We start from the raw sequence: 23,694 nt of genomic DNA, 5'->3' as shown, positions 1-23,694 counted from the left end.
GTGACATAGGAACAATGAAGTGTCGAATCTTGTTTCAACCGAGTAAAATTACCAAGCGGACCGTCACTCACGTTGAGGGTCAAATGTTTAGATGATGTGCTAGTAGTGTCTTCGAAATGTCAAGTTTCTCTAGATCTGCTCAGGTAACCATACACATTGTAACGTACAGTGTCTTTTTTTTTTATCTCACAATTGACGGTTATTTGATTTGGATTAATGCAGGGTCGACGTTAGTGGACGAGCGTTGTCAACGAGCTAATTTTAGCCGCGGTGTGTGTGATATGCTTGTGGATATTATTTAAATGATTTGTAAGTAAAATAACAAGTGGGCTGCAACTAGAGAAATACACACGAGCCAAAGTTGTTGTTCTAACCTTAAATTCGTTGTTAGTTCTTGTCAGCTCCTGGAAAATTTCACACAATGTCTGAACATCAGCCTGCCAGATTATGCTACAGTGAAGCATATTGTTGGGATTGCTGTATCTGTTATACTCTATGTGAGCGTCATCTCTGCGACATGCTGCACAGAGGAACTGTTTGCTCTCATTTCTTTTTTTCAATATGTAGTTAAAGTAAATTGCAGAGAACTTGGATTTACCTGCTGGTAATGATGTTTGTTGGTGGTGGCGATGTTTGTTGGTAATGGTGATGTTGGTGCGTTTGTGCTTTATTTGGTTGGGTGTTGGATTTAGTTGCATATTAATAGTTTCAATGTCATGGAGTCTTCAATTTCTTCAAAAACAAAAAAACAACAACAAACAAATAAAAAAACAAAACAAAGAATATGTAACATTAACAAATTACAAGTTAATTTATTTATATTTTTAATGGGACTGCTCTGTCTGTCTAATGAAAAGCTTCAAACTAAAAGCAAATTCCCACTCAGTCTGAGGCAGCTAAGTGGAATTTGGTCGTTTGTCATTCTCAGTATATCCATTTGTGTGTTTCCAACTGTGACATGTCAAAATACAGTATCTTCTGTGAAAAAGGCCCGCTGGCGCACAACATGTATGTCTCTTTGGTTTCTCATATCATTGAACCTGTGATAGTCTTCTGTCACTAAGATTATTTAACCCGATCTTTCTCTCTTTCAGCAATGGGCAACCTTCGCTCGTTCCTGGTTCCTGATCGATGCCAGGATGCAGCCTCCCGGGAAGCTTGCGACCATGTGTTCTGTTAGATTACAGGGGAAACACAAGCCTATCTACCATGCACTCAGTGAGTAAAATATGTCACATTACTCACACATGAAGTCATGGCTAACTTTCTAGCTTTAACACAACTCTTACACTTCATATGAAATTGCTGTTTAATTTTCTTCTACATCCCTGAGTCCAAAACAGTTTGGACGCTGTGTAAAACATAGAAAAGACCAGAATGCAGTGATTTGTAAATCCTTTTTGATCTATATTCAATTGAGTACAATACAAAGACAAAATATTTAATGCTCAAACTCATAAGCTTTATTGTTTTTTTCATAAATATACACTCATTCTGAATTGGATGCCTGCAACACATTCCAAAAAAGTTGGGACAGGGTATGTTTACTACAGTGTTACATCATCTTTTCTTTTAACAACACTCAGTAACTGTTTGGAAATTGAGGACACTAATTCAGTTCTTTCCTGTATTTTGACCCTCACAATGCGCCACACATTTTAAAATGGTCTGGACTGCAGGCAGGCAGGCCAGTCTAGTACCCTCACTGTTTCACTGCCAGGCCACGCTGTTGTATATTTTAAATAAGCATATATTTAGAAAAGTCAATGAAGTTGATTGAAGTAAAACATTAAATATATTGTCTTTGTACTGTTTTTAATTGAGTTTCTGTCAATAAAGATAAGCAAGTTTTCACCCTCTGTTTTATTTATGTTTTACACAGAGTTCCAACTTTTTCAGAAACGAGGTTGCATTATGAAACCATAACCTGTCCTCAGTTTTAAGGTTGCTGTGGCATGGAACTGCCATGTGGTGGCAGTATGACCTTATATATATACTTCTTTCTTTTTTTAATAATACCTTATGGTCTTTGTTAGTCAAGTGAACCAGCTGCTGTGTTTGGTATTGTCTTTGGCATACAAGCTGTGTCTGTATTCGTCTGTCTCTGTTAAAATCAAGTATTTCTTTTTGTAATTTTTAACATCACAATAAGCTAAAAACAAACATCTTGAACATCTTTGCAGGTGACTGTGGAGACCACGTAGTAGTAATAAACACCAGACACATAGCTTTTTCTGGAAACAAATGGGAGCAGAAAGTCTACTCATCACACACGGGGTAAGTGCAGACTTACTATTTATTTCTCTAAGGTTTGCTTGTAATCCAGCACATTGAAGGGGCACACTGATAGGTCCGCATTAGATACGCCAATATCCCATGATTGATGAAAAGCCTTTAAAATGTACCCTCATTTCCTACAAGTAGCTAATGTGTTTCCTTTGTTCAAAAGAAAAAAAATATTAGATTAGAAGTGCAGATTCAAAAACCAAACACTGGTTAATGTACTCATCAGTTGTGTTTAGTAGAAGATATTACTCTTTGTCATGCCTGGTATATGCATACTTTGATTTTTAGATATATTTAATAGCTGTAAATGGAATACAAAGAGAGGTTTCAGGCATGTTAAAGCTCAGTGTGGTCTCGTATCATCTGAAGAATGTTAGTAGGCCAAAATACAACACGAGGACTGACTTGGCTTATGTTTTTTCTCCCAAAGGTATCCAGGTGGATTCAAACAAGTCACAGCTGCCCAGCTGCACCACAAAGACCCAAAAGCTGTGAGTGTCATCTGTCCGTGTGCGTTTTTTTCTCATTATTTAGAGAGAATTCTAAAACCACAGATATGCCGCAGCCACACACCTCACACCATGGATTCTTATTATTATATACTATATGTATGATTTAACCACGCTCTTGGAGATGAGTCTAATTTCTGTCTGCCACAGAGTAGGTGTTTCATGTTTTGACATTTATCCCCTCTTTTCATATGTGCTGCTAGTGCGTGTTAATGTGAAGTGCAGAGAGCAGGGATTAACCAGCGGTGGATTTGTGCTGGTGATGGTGCTGTTTGTTGCCTTCTGACACTCAGCATGAGAATGTCAGTTCAAGGATAATTCCTGGGGTATTGGTCGTGTTGCATATTCATCGTTTCAGGGTTACACACTCTTCACTGTGTGTCTCCTCTCGCACACACACACACACACACATACACAGTGTGATAATTACATTCAGAACTTGATGTGACCTACATACTGTACTTGACAAGCCACTGGCAATTGACTTCTGTGGCACAAAACACGTCAGACAAAAGAGAGAAACAACAAGTAGTGAGCTTAAGTGATAAGTCTGGAGATAGTGTGTGTTTTGCTTATTGTCATAAAGTCCCATGAAGTGGCTGGAACCAACAATCACCTGATAACACTAACAAGTATTACCCATCTTTCCAAAGCCTGATGTATCTTATTGCTCTGTGCCATCGTCTTTCATTATTGTCATCAAACTGTTTGTTAACTGGCCAGTATCGTGTTCCTCCAGTATGATGAATACAGACACTGTAGTTTATTTTTTACTCAGTTCCACATGCATAAACACTACAAGGACACCAGATGAGTATTAATCTGCACGTGAAAATGGTCCCAAACAAATGCACTGTTTGCTCCTGTTGGAGTAACGTTAGGCGTAGGACTTGCTGGACAAACACATTGTTGGTTTTGCTTTTTTCATGAGATTTCTTGACCTTGACAAATATATCAAAGAACACCAGCGGCATCCTTTAAACTCAAGTAAGTGTTGGTGTCAGTCAGTTTTTGTATCTTTAAATATTTTGATTGACATCTCGCGGTGGACTCAAGGTGCTGCTCTTGTGGCTCATATCCACGAACGCGTAGCAGCGTGATTGGTTTGTCTTTTTCCAACAGATAGGACATAGGAAAGGCCACCATGATCACATTGTGCTGAAATCATATTTGTTTATCGTTACTTCAGGTTATTGTCTATTTCTTTATTTCCCCCAGCTCGTTCCACACCGTTAAACATGCAAGCATCCTGTTCAAACCAATCAGAGGAACTCAGGGAGTGTTTAACCTGAATACTGAGCTTTACGGGTCAGGAGTAATTCAATGTTGCACAATAGCAACAGCGTTTGTCAGAATCATTTAACACGACAGCAATAGAGCGAGGGTTATTAGACTTTTTCCGCGTGTGGCTCATGTAGGCTAATAAAAATACCCTCAAACTGCTCTTGTCATGTAGGTGGATGACCTGCACTGGTTTCTAATCTGTAGTTTACAAAACCAGGAGAGACATTTACTCCGCGGTTGGCTCGTTGCTGATGCAGGCTTTAGTCCAGCCGGTGACCACAGACGTGTGTCCTGATGGTGGTGTAGTTAAAATGAGGTTTTGAGGGTTGGCGAGCGAAGAGGGAGAAATAGAGTTGACCAGATGAATGATTTGTCAGCACTGCCTCTGTCCAACATCTCTCTCCAATATTTCTGTCCAATGTCTCAGTCCAGTAACTCTCTCCAAGTCGAATTCACATTTGTGCAACCAGCCTCACAATGAGAAACACAGTTTTAAAAATATGGGGAAAAAGTACATAAGGTTGCTATAGATACCGGCTTTTTTTTTAAATGAGAAACATTTAGTTCATCTTTTCAATGTGCTTCTTCCCACCAGATCGTGAAGTTAGCTGTTTACGGCATGCTCCCGAGGAACCTGCTCAGACGCACCATGATGCAGCGATTACACATCTTTCCTGATGACGTAAGTCAAGCCTCTTCTCATCTGTCACACACACTCTTACACCTTAATCATCCAGGCTTATTAAGGACAGGCGCAAAGAGAGGGCACATCATTAGAAGGCGTGCACTGATATCATTGTGCAGATTCTGACACAAAAGAACGAGTTTTTAACTCATCCTTCATCCAGGTCACTTTTACAACTAACATCAATTAATTACTTTGAAACTGACTCTGGGACACCGGAGTTCACCACCTAGCCTCCTGGAGGTGTAGTGGGACTAAGTAGGCGAAAGACTGTTGAAGGGAGGTAGCCACCTGATGACCCTCAGAGACGTGTTAGGAATCACCGCTCTTTGGCATGTATAGAGGCAGATTTGAGCTCCAAGGTTCTTCACTGAGAATGAATCCTCTTTTTGAGCACAAGTATCTTGTATTTAAATTAACTCTCAGCTGGTTTGTGTGCTTGACGTGCCGGACAGTGAGATGGTATCTTACTATTTCCCACTGGTTGTGAGCTTGCTTCAGCAGCACATTTCCTCCTTCTCAGTCTTGCGGAACTTTAAGCCGTATTAGTGAGTATTTTTGTATTAACACTAGGTCGAATGACTGTGTTGTGCACCAAGCAACAGACAGACATGGTTTGCAACCAGCTGGTGAGCATAGCGTCACATTAAGCACCTAAAGAGCCAGATATTTCCCTCTGGAGGTGGTAGAGAACAATTACACAGCTAAAAGAAAGTAAATATAGGACTTTCATTCACTCACTGGCCAGAAACGCAACTCAATGAATGTATATTTTGCTTTCTGTCTGCCGGATGTGGAAATGAGACGTCAGTGTTGTGCTCTGTGTTCTCTGCATTATGTTTAACAATGCAGCTTGTTCAGTTGCCTCTAGGTGGCTTAAAGAAGTTAAAGAATATTGCTTTGATTGCACTGTAACAGTGGGTGCCTAATATGTTTCCACTTAGTAATCAGCGTATCAACCTGTCCCCTCTTACTCCTTGATTCAACAGAGAAAACTTGCATCGTGTTATTGTTGCAGTGAGCACATTTGGCATTTGGTCGCATTAAATTGTGATAGTGTTAAAACGATGTTGGCGAGAACCACCAGCGTCACACATCACAGCTTCTGAAATGAACTGAAACAACAAAAAAAGTACTCGACGGGGTGTTAATTGACCCGGGCGTCCTGCCCAAACATTAACTGGATGTAATTTTTATCCACGCAACAGAACACCATCATTAATTGCAGGAATGTGTGACAATGGAAGAAAGCCTGATATTTGAGTTTTTAAGTGTAGAGTAACGCAGGAGGGGTTTGGTGTGAGGAAAGTCAGATACCTGTTGTTTGTTTTGCTCCTGACTTACATCCACCAGCAGAATTGATGCTGTGCAGTGTGCATCTCTAATTACAAGCAGATGGGCTTCCTGAGCCTTGTGAATGTCTGCAGTCCCATCTGCAATTCAGAACAGAGTATTTTGGAAAGTTTGGTGTTTTTTTTTTATCACTGCTTTGCTTTCTTAGTCTGAACTGTATGCCCGCTGTTTTAAATGAATCTGTAGGTCCACACACACCTGTAATGAATATTAATGAGACTCATTGTCAGTGCTGGAGAGTGAAGTCTTTGAGCAGAATATCTCAACTGCTTTTGTGGTCTAAATGGCTCCTTCTTCTTTATTCTCACCTTCTTTCTCATGTCACATCCTTTCAATTCTCTCTTCGCTCTCATGTCTTTCTTTTCTTGTTGAATTTCTTCTCCTGCCTACATCTCTCACTTTCAATGTCTCCTCTGTCCACCCCTCACTAGGAGCTGCCAGACGACATCCGAGCCAACCTGACGGAGGAGCTGCCTCAGCCCAGACAAATCCCCAGAAAACTCAGCGAGTACACGCAGGAGGAGATCGACGCCTTCCCCAAGCTGTGGACACCGTATGTAGAAGCACATACAGTCAGTGTGTATAGACACCGTCTATACACACAGCGCACACACGTCAGAGTCACTGCATATAAACACAAATACAGGCGGGAGATGAAAGCAGTGTCTAATAAGCTCAGTACTCACAAGATTAACAGGATCGTTGACTCACTCTTTATTCTTATTCATTCTTCTTGTGCTTGTGTGGATTGGTACACAGTCATATAAGGATTTCCGCAGGAAATGAGTAATGGCTTCAGTCATTTAATTCAGTCTCAAAACTCACTGAACATCGTCTTGCTTGTAAGCTAAATTAAATCACTGTCATTGGAAAGGAACGAGAAATCGTAACATCTCATGTTTAAGGGAGCTGTTATCAGATTAGATCAGATTTAGCGCTGAGCTCTGCTGGAAAAGCGTTTTTTACAGTCGTTTTTTTCACTTTTCAGTATTTTGTGGTTCAGTCGCTACAAGGCGACATGTAACGTAATGAATCTCATGCAGGGAAAATATACATAAATGACCTGTATTCAGTTGACTGAACTCAACAGAAAATGACAGATTTGACCCACCCCTTAGCTTCTACCTTCAGATGGCTTCTTTGTAATTGCCTGACAAACTTTTAAAGTACCTCACTTGGGAATCATTTCCTCATCTTTTTGTCCTTTGAGGACCTTTTCACCATAATGACTAACACTAACACACTAATACGCACACGCACGCACATACACGCAGTTGTATTTATGTGTCTTGTACTGATGAGGAAGTGCCAGAGGGGGGTGATGTTGATCTGAGCACCACCTCACATAGCTGCTTCTCACACCCTCTTTTACCCAACCACCCTGCCTCCCTGATGCAGTAGTTGTTGTGAAGTCTCATTAGGGTGATGTCCTTCGGTTGTTTGGGATATTGCAGTTGTATCTCTAAAATGTCTGCAGAGAGCTGTCGGAGATACACATACGAAATTTCCGGAGAAAAGGTTTAAAACTCTATGGTAGATGGTGAAGGTGCCAATAAGATGGTGAACATTAGAGGAAAAGCACAGCGCAGTACGGCCTTCATGCTGAGGAGGACGGGGCACTGAGTACTCTCATGTTGCCTCGTGCTGCTCAGCCTGTGTCCGCAGTTAACAGCGCAGGCGCTTTTCCACAGTTCTGCGTTATTTTCATGCTCTCACTGAGCAACGTATGCACGGGTGGATCCAATTGAAAAGCTTGCCAAACCACCCCCCTCTCTTTCTTGTGACCAGTTTGACTCTGACACTTTTCACTCGCGCAGGAACAAATAAGATGTAACATTTTTCATGGTAACTACAAACACGTGTGGTCGTGGTGTGAATGATTGTCAGCCAACAAAGAGCTGTCGGTGTGTGACGTGATGCACAGAGAACAAGGAGCGGCTGTCGCACGAGCAGCTCGACTCATCGAGACAGACTCTCTAAGGTTAGAAACACATGATGCTGCTCCACTGTGGGTTCAGTTAGAGGAACTAGTTTACAGCTCCAGTACATAAATATATGGCCTTTAGCTCCCTGAGTTGACATTTTTATTTACTGTATATTAAAGTTTAGTGTGGCGTTTGCTGTGTTTTGCTCTGGTGGTTACATGCTAGAGTGCCTACAGAGCTTCCCCGGAAAGCTTTAGAATTTAAGGCCATTGCAAATTATGCTACTATCAAACAACATAACACTGAAGGGCACTGCAGTATAACAGGCCGCTCAGCTCGCACTCTGTAGATGTGTCGGCAGTTGTATTTTTGAACAGAAACCTTGTGTTTCAAATATTACAGTTTGTTTCCTGGCCTCAGTGTTGTGCAAAACATTTGAATATAAATGTTCAAATATCACAAACGTGTGGAAAGTCAGCTGTTTTCCACCACCTCCTGACAGTTTGGGACATACAAGGTTTCTCGGTGGGGTGTGTGAGGGAGCATCTGTTACTCAGCATAATCATATTCATGGCTTTTTCTGTAAACTATTTTCCGGTTGGAGATTAGACTGACACTGTGACCCCGTGGTTTGTCGTCATGATAATGCCGTCCTTTTGCATTTCTCTGGCTTCGCCTGTAGCAAACATCATTCTGAGAGGTTAACTGAGAGCATCCTCTCTTCCACCTGCTCAGCACTGGGCCAGGGTTGCTCCTCGTCATCTGTAGGAGCAGTGGCTCAAGTTCACTGGTTGTCTTTGTTGTGATAGTTGGCGAGCCTGAACAATGGTTCAACGTTTAGCTGCTTCACAGTTTAATACACAGTAACACTGTTGTTACTGCAGTCACTATATTTCCCCCACGTTGCTGTAAATATTTGTATTTCACACAGTTAACAAGACTACTGTGACAAGTATTCATGCAACTTTTATGAGTTTCTTTACATTGTCAATAGCATGATGTACGAGCAGTGCAGGGCTGAGTACTGTTATGCAAACAATTCTTGGCTTAAAATGATCATCACAGCACTATTAATCAAGCTAATGAAGAGTCAGTTCACCCAAATGGCTAAAAAAACATCCTATTAACTTGTTTTTTAACCTCTAGAGTTATACAACCAGTTAGACCAGTTAGTCTTAAAAAAAAGCTGCTATTGAACTTTTCTAAAGTAATATTTCACTGCTGTGGAGCACAACAAAATCCCATTCACCTCCATTCTATTGGAGGAGCGGCAGAAATCTCAGACAACCCGGGCAACTAAAACCAAATCTGCGAGACTAGCTCAAGAGGCAATTGAGAAAATGTTTAGTTGTAAATTGGGTGGACTGACGCTTTAAAACTACAAATAGTACTTAACAACAATCCAGAAACATTTCAGTGACTCTGATGTGGCAAACCCTCCATCTGGTACTTGAGACACATTTGGTTTGAATATATTAAGTGAAAGCCATGAATCTACATCGAGGGCTCAGATCCAAAGACCATTTTCATTCAGTTACTGTCCGCTGTGTGTGGGTGTGTGTGCCTCGTACACACACACACACACGTACATGTCTGTATAACATTCTGCATTGCTGTCAGAGTGCGCGCATGGTGATAAATGAGCCACTTCTTATTGTTTACTGGTCCAATCTCCTCAGTCAGTCAGCGTGTGTGCTCAGGCCTGTCGTCATGTGGTGGTCGTCAAGGTCAAACCAAGCCTGGTTTGCTTAAGCGATGGGCCTTAGCCTAGTTAATATGCACTCACACTCTGTCTTACTCATTTTGCTGATCAAATATACGTGTGTGTGTGTGTGTGTGTTTGTCAGGGGAGATGGGGTTGAGGTCATCGAGGGCGATTCAATCATTGCCCTTTATTAAACACATAGTTAATATTCTCTCAGAAAACCTTGGAGCAGAGGCAAAGATTATTATTGGAAATGCGGCCCCCTCCTCCCTCCCCCCATACACACACACACACACAGTGCTCAGACAGAAAATCAACAACATAAACATATTGCTGTAGTTGATAGCAGAGCTATTACAACTGATGATAACATTTTTTGTATTTTGTATCAAACCCAATACAGCACGGCCAGATACTATCTGTCTGCTGCAATCCACTCAAAATGAAACAGAGAAAAAACACAAAAAGCGGATGCAGTGTCTGGTCTCATTTTGAAAAGAAAAAAGAAAGATAAGATCTTTCTGGTTTCTCATCTGTCATCTTTCTCGTCTCCTGCTCGTTTTTCCTTATAATGGGTTCTTTTTCCAGACTTTTAAGCCTCCCCATACTAATGTGTTTTGTGTATTCTCCACAGACCTGAAGACTACAAGACGAAATGAAATCAAGGCTGCCCGATGTGACCAAAGATTCAGAAAATTCACTTCAACGCTACACTGAAAGCAACATATTCCTCCATTATATTATGATACCTGACAAGTATCAGAGAAGTATTGTAAAATAAAAAAAAAAAAATCAGAGGCGTTTTGTAGGATTTGATCCAGGATGTCAGCTGGCCTTAAACACACAACCCTGATGTTCTCTGTTCGGATGAAACATCAGATTCCAGGAAACAGCAGTGGCATCAAGGCTGGACTGGAGTCATAACCTGGATGCCAACATCATCAACACAAATGCTGTGCTACTCTACACACAACACACCTCCCTGTCAGCTGTATTACCCTAGACAGCAGACCTGAATTATCCAGAAGCAGCCTGAGTATCACCATGGGGCTCAGCTCTGATCAGAGCAAATCAGGTTCTGTGGGTTTCCCTCTGATTACACAACCATGAAATGATCAGATCTGGCCCATAAAAAGTGACATCTGTTAGAGCTGATCCTGCCTTTGAAGGTTTGTGGGTTCACAGCGAAACCAATTAATGTGTTTCTATGACAACATTCAGGCCGTCCGTGTGGTTTTAGTAGAAAATGGTAACTTTGGTCAGGAAATCCGGAGCCTCTTTGTCTTGTCAGAGTGCTACAAATTTCCATAGTGTTGTTAAAGTATAAATCAATTCTGTTCCATTGTAAAATAGGCTAATAAACAATTTAATAAACCTCTGCTTGTCAAGTAGTGTTTTTTTATATAATTGTTGTAAAATCAAGTCAAAGTTTGACCTTTTTGCGTCATAAAAGCTCAACAAATGACCTAAAACACAATTTTATAGTCTCATTACAGATTTATTGGTTATAAAAGCAAACAAAATATAAAATAAATAAGTTCATATTGTACTAAGGGGCGTGGTGGAGAGACACATTCCTTATTAAGACTCTTCAAGTTTAAATGTCAAACCAGGGCCCGCTCACAGCTTAACTTGTAGTTATGTTAGTGCTTGTTTTTTTTCTGACTGCAGTGCAGGAGGGGAGAAGTCGGCTCTCGTGGTTCAGTCCTTGCTGGTTTCACCGAGAAGCGACTGACTTGCTGGAGTAATAACTGGATCCAGGTCTCATTCCAGCAAGAGGTCAGAGGTCAACCAGAGAGCAAACCGCTTCCACAGTGAGCAGGCCCGACTTTGCATAAGGACGATAAATGAAGCTAACTTGGGGAGCAACACAAAGTGCAAACGACACAGATTTGACCAGAAGTCTTGAGTATTGAAACCCAGACCAGACCTGCTCCACCTTTGGAGCAACAGAATGAAATATCTCAGGACAAACTGTCATGGCAGCCAGATTTTCTCTGAATATAAACAATTTGATTGTTTTCCACAGTGTTAAGGTAAAATTAAACTGAACGGCAATCTGATGCATCTCCTTCAACAGTCAATAACTAAAACTAGTTGATAAAAAAAAAAAAAAAGAAGAAGAAGCAAAGTCAACACAATACTGCAGGGGGAAAATGACTTAAAAAAAAAAAAAAGCGTAAAAAATAAGGGCGAGGGAATCGTGACTCATCGTTATAAAAAGCAGCCTGTACAAATGTTGCCGGCTCATCGTCCTCGATTTGAATTGGAAAATAATCTAGCTAGTTACACACAACCAAAACAAGATGCACATGTCCAGTTACACACTCAATGGTTGGCTCCAAGGAGACATGCAGCTTCACACAAACAGAAGGGTTGAGTCCTGAACTCAGCTGTGAGATGGGGAGAGACAGGTCTTACCTTTACATTAACCACTGGACGATGCTAACATAGATCAGGCACTTTTCGGACCCCCTTTTACAGAGATATCGTACAAGAGTCCACAGAGCTATTTACACTGGTGGAGAAAACCACTGGATACAGAGGGAGGGGAGGGGGTTCTCACCACAGTTTCAGATGTGTGTGTGTCTGTGTCTGATTTGTTTCCACGTGTGAATATGTGTGTGTGTGTGTGTGTGTGTGTGTGTGTGTGTTGTGGCTTGCAGGGCTCAAGCACTTTAGGTGAGTCCGTCCTTCCTCTAAGGTCCTCCCTCCTCGCTCTCCTCCATGACGACGTAACGCGGGAACCTCCTGGCGACGCCCGGCGACCTCAGCTCCATGTCCTCAGAGTGGGTGGGGCTCGAGCGGTAACCGTGGGACAGTTGGGAGGGCCGTTGGGGGTAGTACTGAGGGGGGTAACCACGATAATAGGGGTCCTGCTCTTCCTCTCCCTCCTCCTCCTCCTCGTCTTCTCCTCCTTGGTCGTTGTTGTAAGCCACTGCAGCAGGGTTGTATGGCTGGTTGTAGGGCTGGTTGTAGGGCTGGTAGCCACCATGAGGCAGGGGTTGGACTGGGGTGGTGGGAATATTTAGGGTCAGTCTGAATGTTATGGGATCATCGCAGCTAACATAAAATCATCACCACCACCATATGGAGCAAAGTTAAGGCTGACTTTGGGACTACAACCACCTTAAATGCCGCCACCACCACTTAAAGGCAAGAAGGAGGCAGTGTGCTGAGTTAATGAGGAAGTGGGTTAATAAAACTGAAAGAAAAAAAATCCAGTTTCAACCCCGCATTCCCAGATCTGATCATTTTTACAGAAATAAAAAGATCACATCTGGGTCACATTAGGGGTAAAATTAAGATTTTCTGCCCAATTTACAGGATATGAGATGTACAGATAGAGGGGTTGTTCAGTAAGTCACAGTTCACAATTCCTCACTGTTTAGCTGATTCATCATGCTTTGAAAGATGAGATTAGCTTTGAAGAGATTTGAGCTTGAAGCGGAAGCTGCTGCAGCAAAGCATTGTGCACACTAGTGTTTATTGACAGATGGCGCCAGGATCAGTGGTGGCGATCATCGCAGCAGTGTTACGGGTTTTGTTTGGTCTTGTGGGAAGGTGAGCTAATCCATTTTTGTCTCTGAGGCTGTCAAATCATGACCAGATTAAATACCCAATTCTATCAAGAGGGTTAACGGATAGAAATTAGGTAATAAGGAATCACAGCATCGTGTGCTTAAAGACTGAAAATCTGGTGTTCTTAAACCAGGCCAAAATGAGAGCGCAATGTTGCCATAAATCCCTCGTTCTATTACGGAGCCACCTTGCTTTTAATTTAAATAAAGTGAATAAAGATTTGAATGGCTGTTCGACTCATTGCCTTAAAAATCCTGATAACTTTACCGAACATCCTGCAAAAATGAACTGTTGGTTGCAAGAGTAATTTGGAGAAAGAAGGTCTCTGACGACAGAATTTAAAAACCGCTGCTGCAGGGATTAGAGGTTAAACACCGGGGTCAGAAGTAATTATCCATCCCAAGAAATATGGAGGCGCTGAAGGAATAATTGATCAATTTTTCCTCAGTTTCTAGTCTTATGTACAGGGCACAAAGGGAGGGATGGAGGGAGGCGAGCACAGGAGGAGGAGGAGAGGAGGACGGTTGGAGAATGCTCTTCAGTATTCATTCCCATAGTCCTGTTGAACTTCAGTCAGAAACAGGAGGAGACAGAGGGAGGGGAGCACAGGGAGGAGAGAAGATGTTACCTCTCATCAGCAGGAAAACCCAACGACACCAAAGACTTAAACCTCTAAAACGCCACTGACACAACTTGCCCAGCTGTTGGGTTGTGGTTTTGAGGTAGAAAAAATTAGTGCTGGTATCTGTTTCTTCCCTCTTAGAGATGTTAAATACCCACAACCCAAGTACTTCTTACAATAAATGTACCTCAAATACATTTTAAGACATCCATATAAAATGTTTGGAAAGAGGGAAAATGTGTCAGATCTCTATTTCTCTTTCTGTACACGAGAAAGTGCGAATAAAGATCTGTAACACAGAAATCAGGAGAACAGCACAAGTGCACTGAGAAGAACATGCAGTGTGAGTAACACTGAATCCAACACTGTGAGGTCCGACATGTTTCTGCAGCTGCACACCACAACTGCAGAATTTCACCACATATTACTCTACACTGAAGTATCACTTTCAGTGAATTATATTTAAGAAATAAGATTTCTAAGGATAACTTCATAGGGGCCATTTTTATGTTCCTACACATGCAGTTCTATGATATGTCTAAAAGTTGGACACTTTAGCAAATAGAGGACTAACACATGTCAATCATGCCTAATTGTTTAACATGAAGCTACAATTAGCTCAGTTTAGCATAAAGACTGGAAACAGGTGAAAACAGCTATCCTGACTCTGTCCAAACATTAAAAAACCTGCCTACCAACATCTCTTGAGCTTTCTAAGCAACATGCTGTATCTTGGTTGTTTGATCTGTACAGAAAAGTGTGAAAAATGATTTTTCGGAGGAGGTTACATGCTGGACTGTTTCTTGGCAGGAGCGAGGCCAGCTGCTCTTATCCATCGTCTTTATGCTAAGCAAAGCTAAGCGGCTGCTGACTGTAGGCTTATATTTAATGAATGAATCATAAGAATGGAAACTACTGCTTTGAAGAGCAAAACCTGACACATTAAAGTTCAGCTAACGATCTCTGATCATAGATGCCAGTTCTTTGTTATCTGCATACAGTTCCAAGACGTGCTTAATGCTGAGTCTAACCTCGCTTAGCTCAGCTGCCAGCTGTCTTTGAGAAGTACATGCAGTAAATTACACAACTTAAAAAATAACTATAGAATAAGTGAAATTATAGATATATTTTTTGTAAAAAAAATATTTCAACTTTTCAGAGATTTTGTATGAACTCGTGAGTAAATGAATAATGGGAACTGAGCTACAACAGGATACCCTCATTGTTCACACAGCTTTGAACTGCATACAGAAACATTAATTTAAAACAAAAGGAACAATGGGTTTGGGTTAGTAGGAAAACAGTAGTAAACTGAACTATCCTGTTGAAAGTCACAACTTTAAAAAAACTAGCTGCTCTGAAAGGGACATACAACTCCACATACTGTATTTTATAACATCATTTTCCTTCTCAGTGGTCAGGGAGGCAGCATTTAATCCTTGCATGGTCGAGAATAACAGGCAAGACTCTTCTAAGTCATAAAATTAAAAAAAACTTTCTGACTGGAATCCTTTCACATAAAATAAATCTGGTGTGATGGATGAAGTAACGTCTCATCCATCAGGGACTTTTCGCAGATGATATTTCATTAAGGCGACTCGTCAGAAGCTGTTAGATGTGAGTGTTGGATGTCCGAGCTGGGACAATGGAGCCATTAAGCCTCGTACAGTCCTCATCAGTGTGGATATTCAAAGTCATCCTGTGTGTGTGTGTATGTGTGTGTGTGTGTTTGAATGTGTGTGTAACAGCATTTTTTATTAGATCTCAAGACAGAAAAACAGCTCTGGTCAGTGACACAGTTAACTTCTTAATCCATCAGTGTGGACATGAATGTATAAACTTCACAGTGGAACAACCATAAAAGCCAGATTACTCTCCAATTCTCTGAGAGCTTTATGAGAACAATAACTATCTCAGAGCCGGCTGTCACTGTGAAAACAATATTTCAGTGCTTCAGACATTAAAAAAAAAAAAAAAAGATAGTTTATAAGGTGGAAAGACTCGGCACGGTTAGACTGTTCACGATGTTTATGTCAGTAAATTAGCAGGTATTAAAAATAAAACAAATGTCTGAATTAAAGCTTGAGCAGTAACACTGACGGTCGCTCTTCTGAAAGGGTGAAACGGCGGAATAACGTTAATGCTCGGTTTCAAACAAATCAGGGCAAATCAAGTCTAAACAAACAGCAGAGAATGTTTTTGTAAAGTCTGGATATTTTGCTTTTTGGCTACGTTGGGAAAATATTCCAATCAAAATGTTATTTTTGTCTCGATTGCCAGACCCCGACCTGCTGTACACGTGTGCTTGTGTGCTCATTTGTCTACAGCCGAGGTTCCTTCACTCTTTTGGTCATGTCCCCTTTTGGGAGCTGAAAAAAACAAACGATTACCAGAAGCATGTTTTTCATTCTTTTCTGTTGTGTGAATGAAAGATGGCTCCTCTAAACTGCCCGAGTTTTAGACACAAACACAGTAAGCTCTCCTGCTCTGCTGACAGGATATTCTGAGCTGTGTTGTTTGATGACCATCGCCTCTTTTTCTGACCTGTCCATCGTGTACTTGACATGTATCATGATTGTCTGCTAGTATCACCAAACCTTTGTTTCACTCCCCTCCCGGTAAGGCAAACCTCTCTGTAATGCCTCTGTTCCCTCCCAGTTTGGGAACCACTGGTCTCCAGTATGATGAAGGAATCTCTTGGCACTTACCTGGGAGTGTGTGATGTGTGTGTGTGTGGGTGTGTGTGTGGCTACACTCATGTTTCACGTGTTTGAGTATCAACAACACTTTAAGCCAGCCTATTTTGGATTTATAAGCAGTTTTTAAACATTTAATAAATGATTAATAACACACACGTACTGTACATTAACACTGAATGTCTTGATATCTGCTTACAACTGCTAGTGTGTTATAAACAATTTATTAAATGAACGTTTAAGGCTTATAAAAGTTAAATAGGAGGCGTTAAGGCGTAAGGTGTTAGCAGTGCTTAAACAGCAGCTGAATGATGTTTACCTCCGACGTTGTACCCCATACAAGAGTTCTGGTCACAGTATCCTGGTGGGCCAGCTGGTCCCGTGGTACCCGGATTACCCGGCCTCCCTGATGTCCCCGGGTTACCAGGCCGGCCAGGGGAGCCCGGGCTGCCTGTCCGCCCTTCACCCGGCAGGCCTGTGGATGGAGGAAGAGTCTGTGTTAAAGGCGGGTGAGTACACAAAGCCAGCCATCAATAAACATTGGATAAAAGGAGTCCAGCAGTGCGATGCCTGGTGAGAGAGGAGGAAAACTGAAAGTGTGTGATCCAGGGTACACCTGTCACCGCGCTATCAGTCTCTAAATCCCTCTCTCTGCTGCCGTGACAACACGACGACTGTGATTTCTGGATGAAGGAGCTGATAGAGAATGTCCTGAGCGCTGGAGCAGGAATAACACAGTTCTTAGCTGAAATGTAGCCAGAGGCTTCTGTTTTCTGTTTACAGAGGAGAAACAGCCCCATCAGGACTCACTTCAGCAGTCAGGAGAAATATGAAATCAATATTTTGAGGGGGAATGCCATGTGCCAAGTGCTAAAATTATCATCCCACAAACATTCCAGAAAAGCACAGTGGATGAAGGCAGACTGCTCTCCCCTTTACCTTTCTCTCACACCAGACTTCCCTTTGCAAATACCAAAGTTTTCAGATTTTATTTGAAAGTTATCTGATCGCAGAGAAGTTTCAGAGGAGTTTTGTCAGCTTGTTCTGTGGGTATTGATCGCGCAACAGTAAACAGAAAATCCCAGCACTGACATATTTTCATAACACAAACCTCAAACTCCACACGGCGTGCAGGGAAATCAATACAGAGAATTATATTCATGGTCCAAAACGTCTGCTTGCTTTTCTCAGAGAGAGATTTAACAGAGAGAAAAGCCGATCCAAAACACATTAAGTCCCTGTGCTATTCTATTTGGTTTTGTTCAGAGGAAGCGCAACGGAAAAGATTCCACATACATAGATCCAGCCGGGTCGCAGTAGGAAAACGCCAAAAACAAATGTTCAGGAACAGGATAATGCTAAATGCTGCAGCAGCTCCAAATATTATCTGAGCACTGAGACTGGAGAGAGTGGATTCAGTTGTTTTGGCTAATCTAGAGCCCTCAGGACTGTGCATGTTTGTCTGTATCTTACCTGGAGGTCCGGGTGGTCCTCGTGGTCCCTGAGTCCCAACCCCTGGACTCCCCCGCTCTCCCTTCTCTCCCGACAGGCCTGGAAACACACAGTTCATAGAAATCCACATTAAACTCAACATCCTCACTTTTGCCCTGTTTGGTGCACACACACACACACACACACCTCCTTCAGGGTTTATTAAGGGCTTAAAATATTGACTGGAAAGCAACAGAGTATGTTTACAGCTACAAGTACAGTTTTGTGTATTTATACTACATACTACTTTATACTTCAACACCACTACATTTCAGAGGGGAATAATGCACTTTTTCCTCTGCTACATTTATGCTACAGCTATAGTTATAGATTATAATAAGCTTATTAAAGACAAGGCCTTTCTAAAGATTAAACCAGCGGTTCCCAGCCTTCAGATGTCCGTGAGTTATTAGCAGCTCCATCAGAGAGATTTCCCCTCTAAACGTCTCACATGGTTTCATTTAAATAGCGGTTTGAGGCTCAAAGAGGTCAATTTAGCCATTATTTTGCACAAAATCAAAGATTAGAGAAAAGTCAAAAAGAATGAATACAGATTTGTGAAGCACAACTTTGTTTTTTCTTGTTTCCAGACCTCAATAATCATCTCTGGACCCCTCAGATTTATCTTGTGACCCTTTGGACTGGGCTCAACCCCGAGCTTCACCAGCTGCGACAGCAAACACTGCTTACACATTGCTGCATCAGTATTAACGATTGAATCACGTCAATTTACCACAGACTGGCTACTTTTTTGCCAGAATGAGCACTTTTACTTTTGATACTTGTGCACATAATTTGATTGCAGGATGTTTACTTGTTATGGAGTATTATCTCTATTAAATCTTCCACCACTTTCTATTCCCACGTCGGTATTACATTGCAAATTTTTGGCAAAAATGTTCAGAATAAATTATGGCTGGATGATCAGTCTAATAAAATGTATGATCGACCCAGAGTCAGCTCTGCGCTGCTGTCCAGTGGTGCAGCTGTCTGAATGACCTAATGGAATATTTTTCGTACGCTCTAATATTAGAGAACCACATAAAACCGGTGATCTGCAGATTTTCTGTCCTGCTGCTTTTACGACTGTCTTAATCAACTGCATTGGTAAAGAGGAAGTACAGCACAGTGAGGCTGAGGAGAAAACATTTTACGTTAGCTCAAATAAAAATTTATTCCCTACACTGGCGGCCTCGTCGTGTGATATTCTCTCTTTATAGTGGCGGCTTGCTGACCCGCTGGCTCTCTGTGCTCGGCACAATACCGTATGTGGGATATAACTGGTTTCATCTGTTGAGCCTGAGCACAGCTTTGTTCCTCGTTCTGGTATCAGCCCTACATGGAGCATCTGACTAAATAATAACACGTCTGGTGATCTTAAGTAAGCCATACATCTTTTATAATATTTGGTCTACTCTTGTTTCAGCCTATAAAACAAAAAAAAGTATGTGTGTGTGTGCGTGTGTGTGGTAGAGCAGTGGCTGCAGATCATAAATGTTATGGGGGAGAATCAAAGGTCTGAACCACAGAGGAGGAGGTAAGCATGCTGGACATTTCCTGACAGCTCTCTGACTGCTCTCAGCTTTCCTAAGCCTCTGTGTGCACGGGGCTCATTCGGTATGTGGCTCTCTGGTGTGGGTTGCGTGTTTCAGTGATGAAGACGGAGGCTCATAAAGGCTGTTTCTCCTCTGAGGGCTCGTGGCAGGGGAATGACCTCATGGATACTGGAGTTACTGTCTTCTGGCCTGGATTGAATCTCGCCGGGGCTCTGACCCTCGCTGTGAGTCAGAGAGAGGCCAGACGGAAAGCAGCAAACAAGCAGGTTGAAGCTCCAACTCCAGACTTTCTGCTTTCGTTTTTCTGCTCTTCTCACAGACAAAGCCCCTGGCCATTGCTGACAAGCAAAATGCATCACTTTACATGCAATAATGTGTGTGATTATTGTACATCCACACTGCTCCCAACAGCTGGACACTCCTGTTATACATAAACCTGTATTATAACACCAGCGGTTTAGACAGTCACAACACAATAGCCATGTTTATCCAGATAACTGGCTCTGTCAGTCAGAAGACACAACAGGAAAAGCAGAAATGAAAGTGAAGATGAAATACAGACTTCATCTACAACGTGCTTGACCTACTTTTTTGTAAAGGACACGTTTCTATTCTCCCTCATGTTATTTTGCTTTGCATTGTATTAAAATAGCTTTTAGAATGACCAGAACACATACTTTCACGTACTCCACATTTATTTGAAAAAAAAAGTATTTTTGAGTTTATTTATAGAGATGATATAGAAATTCATGAGGTTTAGTATGCTATTAAATACTGAAAGTATTGGCACACCTCTATCTACAATTATTAAGACAGATGCATAAATGAGTACTATGATTTAGCTTCTTTAAAGCGGCAGGACTCATGTTTGACATTTATAAAATGAATGCAGCAGAACATGAAATATCATCTTTCTTATTCCACGTCAAATCTGGCACCTACGTACATTACCCACAATTCAACTCAACTGCTAACAGTTTGGTTCGTGTGTTTTGCTTGTAGCAGCTAATGTAGCCTCGAGTCGCTAGCCTCGAGCATAGATGAGGAGTGGGCTACAGAAGTCTAGAAAGCTCACTGGTAGACTTCAGCCCCAACTAACACCGACTCAAGTGACATCACCTGAGTCAGTGTATCAGATTTTGCAGCTCTCCCTCTGGGGCCACAAACAGGTTTATACTACGTTGTTCTCATGTGCAGGAGTGCTCTCGATGACCTGTAAACAGACTCTGATGTGCAAAATTTCTGCACTTTCTCTATAACTACAAATAGAACAAGATGTCTACTTCCAAACCAGTGACCCCTTTGTTATTTGTAAGCTATGAGAGAAAAAACAAAGGTCGGGGTGCTCTCGTCTCTCTGACCCTAAGCCACAATGTCACCGGTTCGAGTCCAGCTCTGGACCTTTCTGTTGCAGGGCATTCCCCATCTCTGTCTCTCCCCTCATTTTCTGCCAGCTCTTTAACAAATGGCCAAAAGAACATTAAATAAAAGCAAACCTGAAGGCTTCACATCATCAGTGTTTTTCTAAACCATCCTGCATACTTTTCAATTATTTTCTCTGCATATCTTTTTTTTTTTTTTCCACATTTTGTCAGATTTTCCAGTTTGGACTATCACCTTCTCGCTGCAGCAAGGGCAGTCTAATAAACACTCAGATGTTTGTTCACTTTTTGCGATGCTATTATAAACAATTGCACGCAGTTAGAGTGTCTAGACACAACCCAAACAGCGAAGGACTGATGATTGATTGAAATCATTCTGTTTTTTACAGAGAGATTAAGAGACACATGCACGAAAACTGGCGACTATATTTTTCCTCTGTCTGTCTGTCTGTCTGTCTGTCTATGTGTTGTGCATCATGTAAATAGCTGTCTTTAAGTCTAAACACATCTTTAAACATTTCCCTCTCTCACCTCTCTCTCCTGGTCGCCCACTCTGGCCATTGGTACCAGGGAAGCCTGGCCTGCCGGATGGGCCTTGCTCTCCCGGAGGTCCCGGGGGGCCTCTCCTACCCGGCTCTCCGGGCGGTCCGGGCACTGTTCGGACTGACACCGCAGACTGGACGGGGATCTGGTTCAGTATGGAGTTATAGCGAGACAAGTGGTCTGCAGGACGAAGTGGAGGAGACAGGTTTAGTTTTCTGACATTTTGTTTTTGAATGTTTTTATTGGTTTTTGTTTCATTATCATGATGTTTTACTACAAATCAAAGAGAAGAGAATAGAAGAAAAGAGAGATGAAGGGAGTGGAGGTCAGAAAAAACATTTTTAGCACTTAATGACATGCCGGTGTTAATGTGTAAATACCACTGGCTACTCACTCTGGATGAGCTGTTCACACACTTGCCGTGCGATGGCACGCACGGCAGCTTGGGACTGCACATCGCCCTGAAGAGCAGACACAGAGCTCTTACGGTCTGATATTACACGACCACACAGTAGACTGACACACCACTTTTCTATTTGAGCAACCACAGGGACACAAACGCCCAGACCAGCGGTTGATAAATTGGTGGGCGGCTGTTTTGTGGGTGTTTTAATGAGTGTACTCCACCTTTATTCCACACGCTGAAGCCCCTTTATATTGATATTGGCCTGAACAGATCGCACACTCACAAGAGCAAACTAGAGAGGGTTTGTAAATTACACTATAAAATAGACATCAAAATGTAATTCTTTAAAACATTCGGGCATCACTTTGTTGGCCCTGACTGTACTTCTACTGAACTGATAATATGCAGAATAACATACACTGTCACATCAATCTTGTGCTTTTATTGCAGCTGATAACTCGAATTAGCAACTTGAATTGTATGAAACTGAACCATCTGTGTCTTTATTAGGATACAATGTTAAGACTCTTTCCGTCTAGTGGCCTAAATGGCTTCATGGGTGTCTGTATTTGTTTAGACTACACTGTGTGTGAGACAGAAGTGGGTCTGTGGTCACATTTTTACTGGAGATTTACCGACAAAGTACAAAAAGCTTGAAGGAAGTGGATGCTAAGGAGACAGGACGAGTGTCTAATGAATGGTGCTTCAGAACCTTGACCCCAATTTAGGGAAGAAAAGTCAGGATATTGAGGCTTTGAATTTGAGTCACTGGCATACCACTACCAAAATATTATTCAAAAGATATCGATTTTGATTTGTTTAGTTGGCACTGGTCCCTTACAGGCTGAGTGCAACAGAGTCACTCTAATATAAACGCATAGTGACATTCAAAAGCCATACATACCTCTTAAATCAAAATGATGTCTCTGCTTAACTCATGTTTATAATGAGTTCAACAGCTGCCGTTTACTAACCATCATTATTATCATACAATCATTTGATGTGACATGTGACTGCATCTCTAAAAGCTACATCAGGGAAGAAAGAGAGTAGATGCACATTACAAAATTCTAACATGATTCTAACCAACGTTATTCACAACTGGGTCGACCCACAAAATGCACCACACAGAGGAGAAAGTGTTTTTTTTTTTTTTTTAAAGTAACTCGAGTGGAAATGAACTGCACTGAGGTACAAATGCCCCTAACAGTTGGTAAAATGGGGCAGAAACAGGAATTACAGGTTGGATTCAAGTTGCTAAGACCCGTGTCTCTCAAGCCCTCGGCAGTGATGGCCTGGCAACTGTGTCAGCAAAAATACAGACCCTGCTCTGCTGCACATTTGAACCATGAACACTGATTTGATTTGGTTTGCTCTAAACGAGGCTGAGGGAGCGAAAGGGAGAAATAAAGTGAATGTTTGTGCAAAAGACGAACATGAAACAGCGAATGTGTGCTGGAGAATAAATCTGCTTCTTCGGAACAAGGCCGTGAAGCATTAGTGAGTGACTGTCCCAGTTTTATTTCAGCAAAATAACAATATTTCCACTGCAAAATGACGCAGTAAAACCCGATTCGCTCTAAACAGTGGTTGAAGTGTGTGAGTGTAGTGACTTACTCTTTCTCCCTTATCGCCTTTGGCACCAGCAGGACCCTGGAACATAAAAGCA

General features: G+C 41.8%; 2 protein-coding genes across 2 annotated transcripts in view; one reads left to right on the top strand and one right to left on the bottom strand.

Moving 5' to 3' along the window:
* Positions 1-55: 55 nt before the first annotated feature.
* On the top strand, positions 56-11,122 carry mrpl13 (mitochondrial ribosomal protein L13). Its single transcript, XM_041942673.1, has 7 exons — positions 56-143; positions 1,095-1,218; positions 2,184-2,277; positions 2,717-2,777; positions 4,675-4,761; positions 6,549-6,670; positions 10,382-11,122. Exons 1-7 carry the CDS (start codon positions 117-119, stop codon positions 10,404-10,406), a joined length of 540 nt encoding a protein of 179 aa, XP_041798607.1. The 5' UTR covers positions 56-116; the 3' UTR covers positions 10,407-11,122.
* Positions 11,123-11,934: 812 nt separating this feature from the next.
* col14a1a (collagen, type XIV, alpha 1a) overlaps positions 11,935-23,694 on the bottom strand; it is a 129,666-nt gene continuing 117,906 nt past the window's right edge. The window contains exons 43-48 of the mRNA XM_041941655.1: positions 23,643-23,678; positions 22,014-22,080; positions 21,608-21,799; positions 18,121-18,198; positions 16,967-17,122; positions 11,935-12,757 (exon numbers count right to left, since the gene is read on the bottom strand). Coding sequence (XP_041797589.1) covers positions 12,447-12,757; positions 16,967-17,122; positions 18,121-18,198; positions 21,608-21,799; positions 22,014-22,080; positions 23,643-23,678 — 840 coding nt within the window. The 3' untranslated portion in view covers positions 11,935-12,446. The remainder of the gene's footprint in view (positions 12,758-16,966; positions 17,123-18,120; positions 18,199-21,607; positions 21,800-22,013; positions 22,081-23,642; positions 23,679-23,694) is intronic.

The sequence above is a fragment of the Chelmon rostratus genome, chromosome 8 (assembly GCF_017976325.1).
Source record: "Chelmon rostratus isolate fCheRos1 chromosome 8, fCheRos1.pri, whole genome shotgun sequence".
NCBI lineage: Eukaryota > Metazoa > Chordata > Actinopteri > Chaetodontiformes > Chaetodontidae > Chelmon > Chelmon rostratus.
This window is presented reverse-complemented; position numbering and strand designations above follow the sequence as displayed.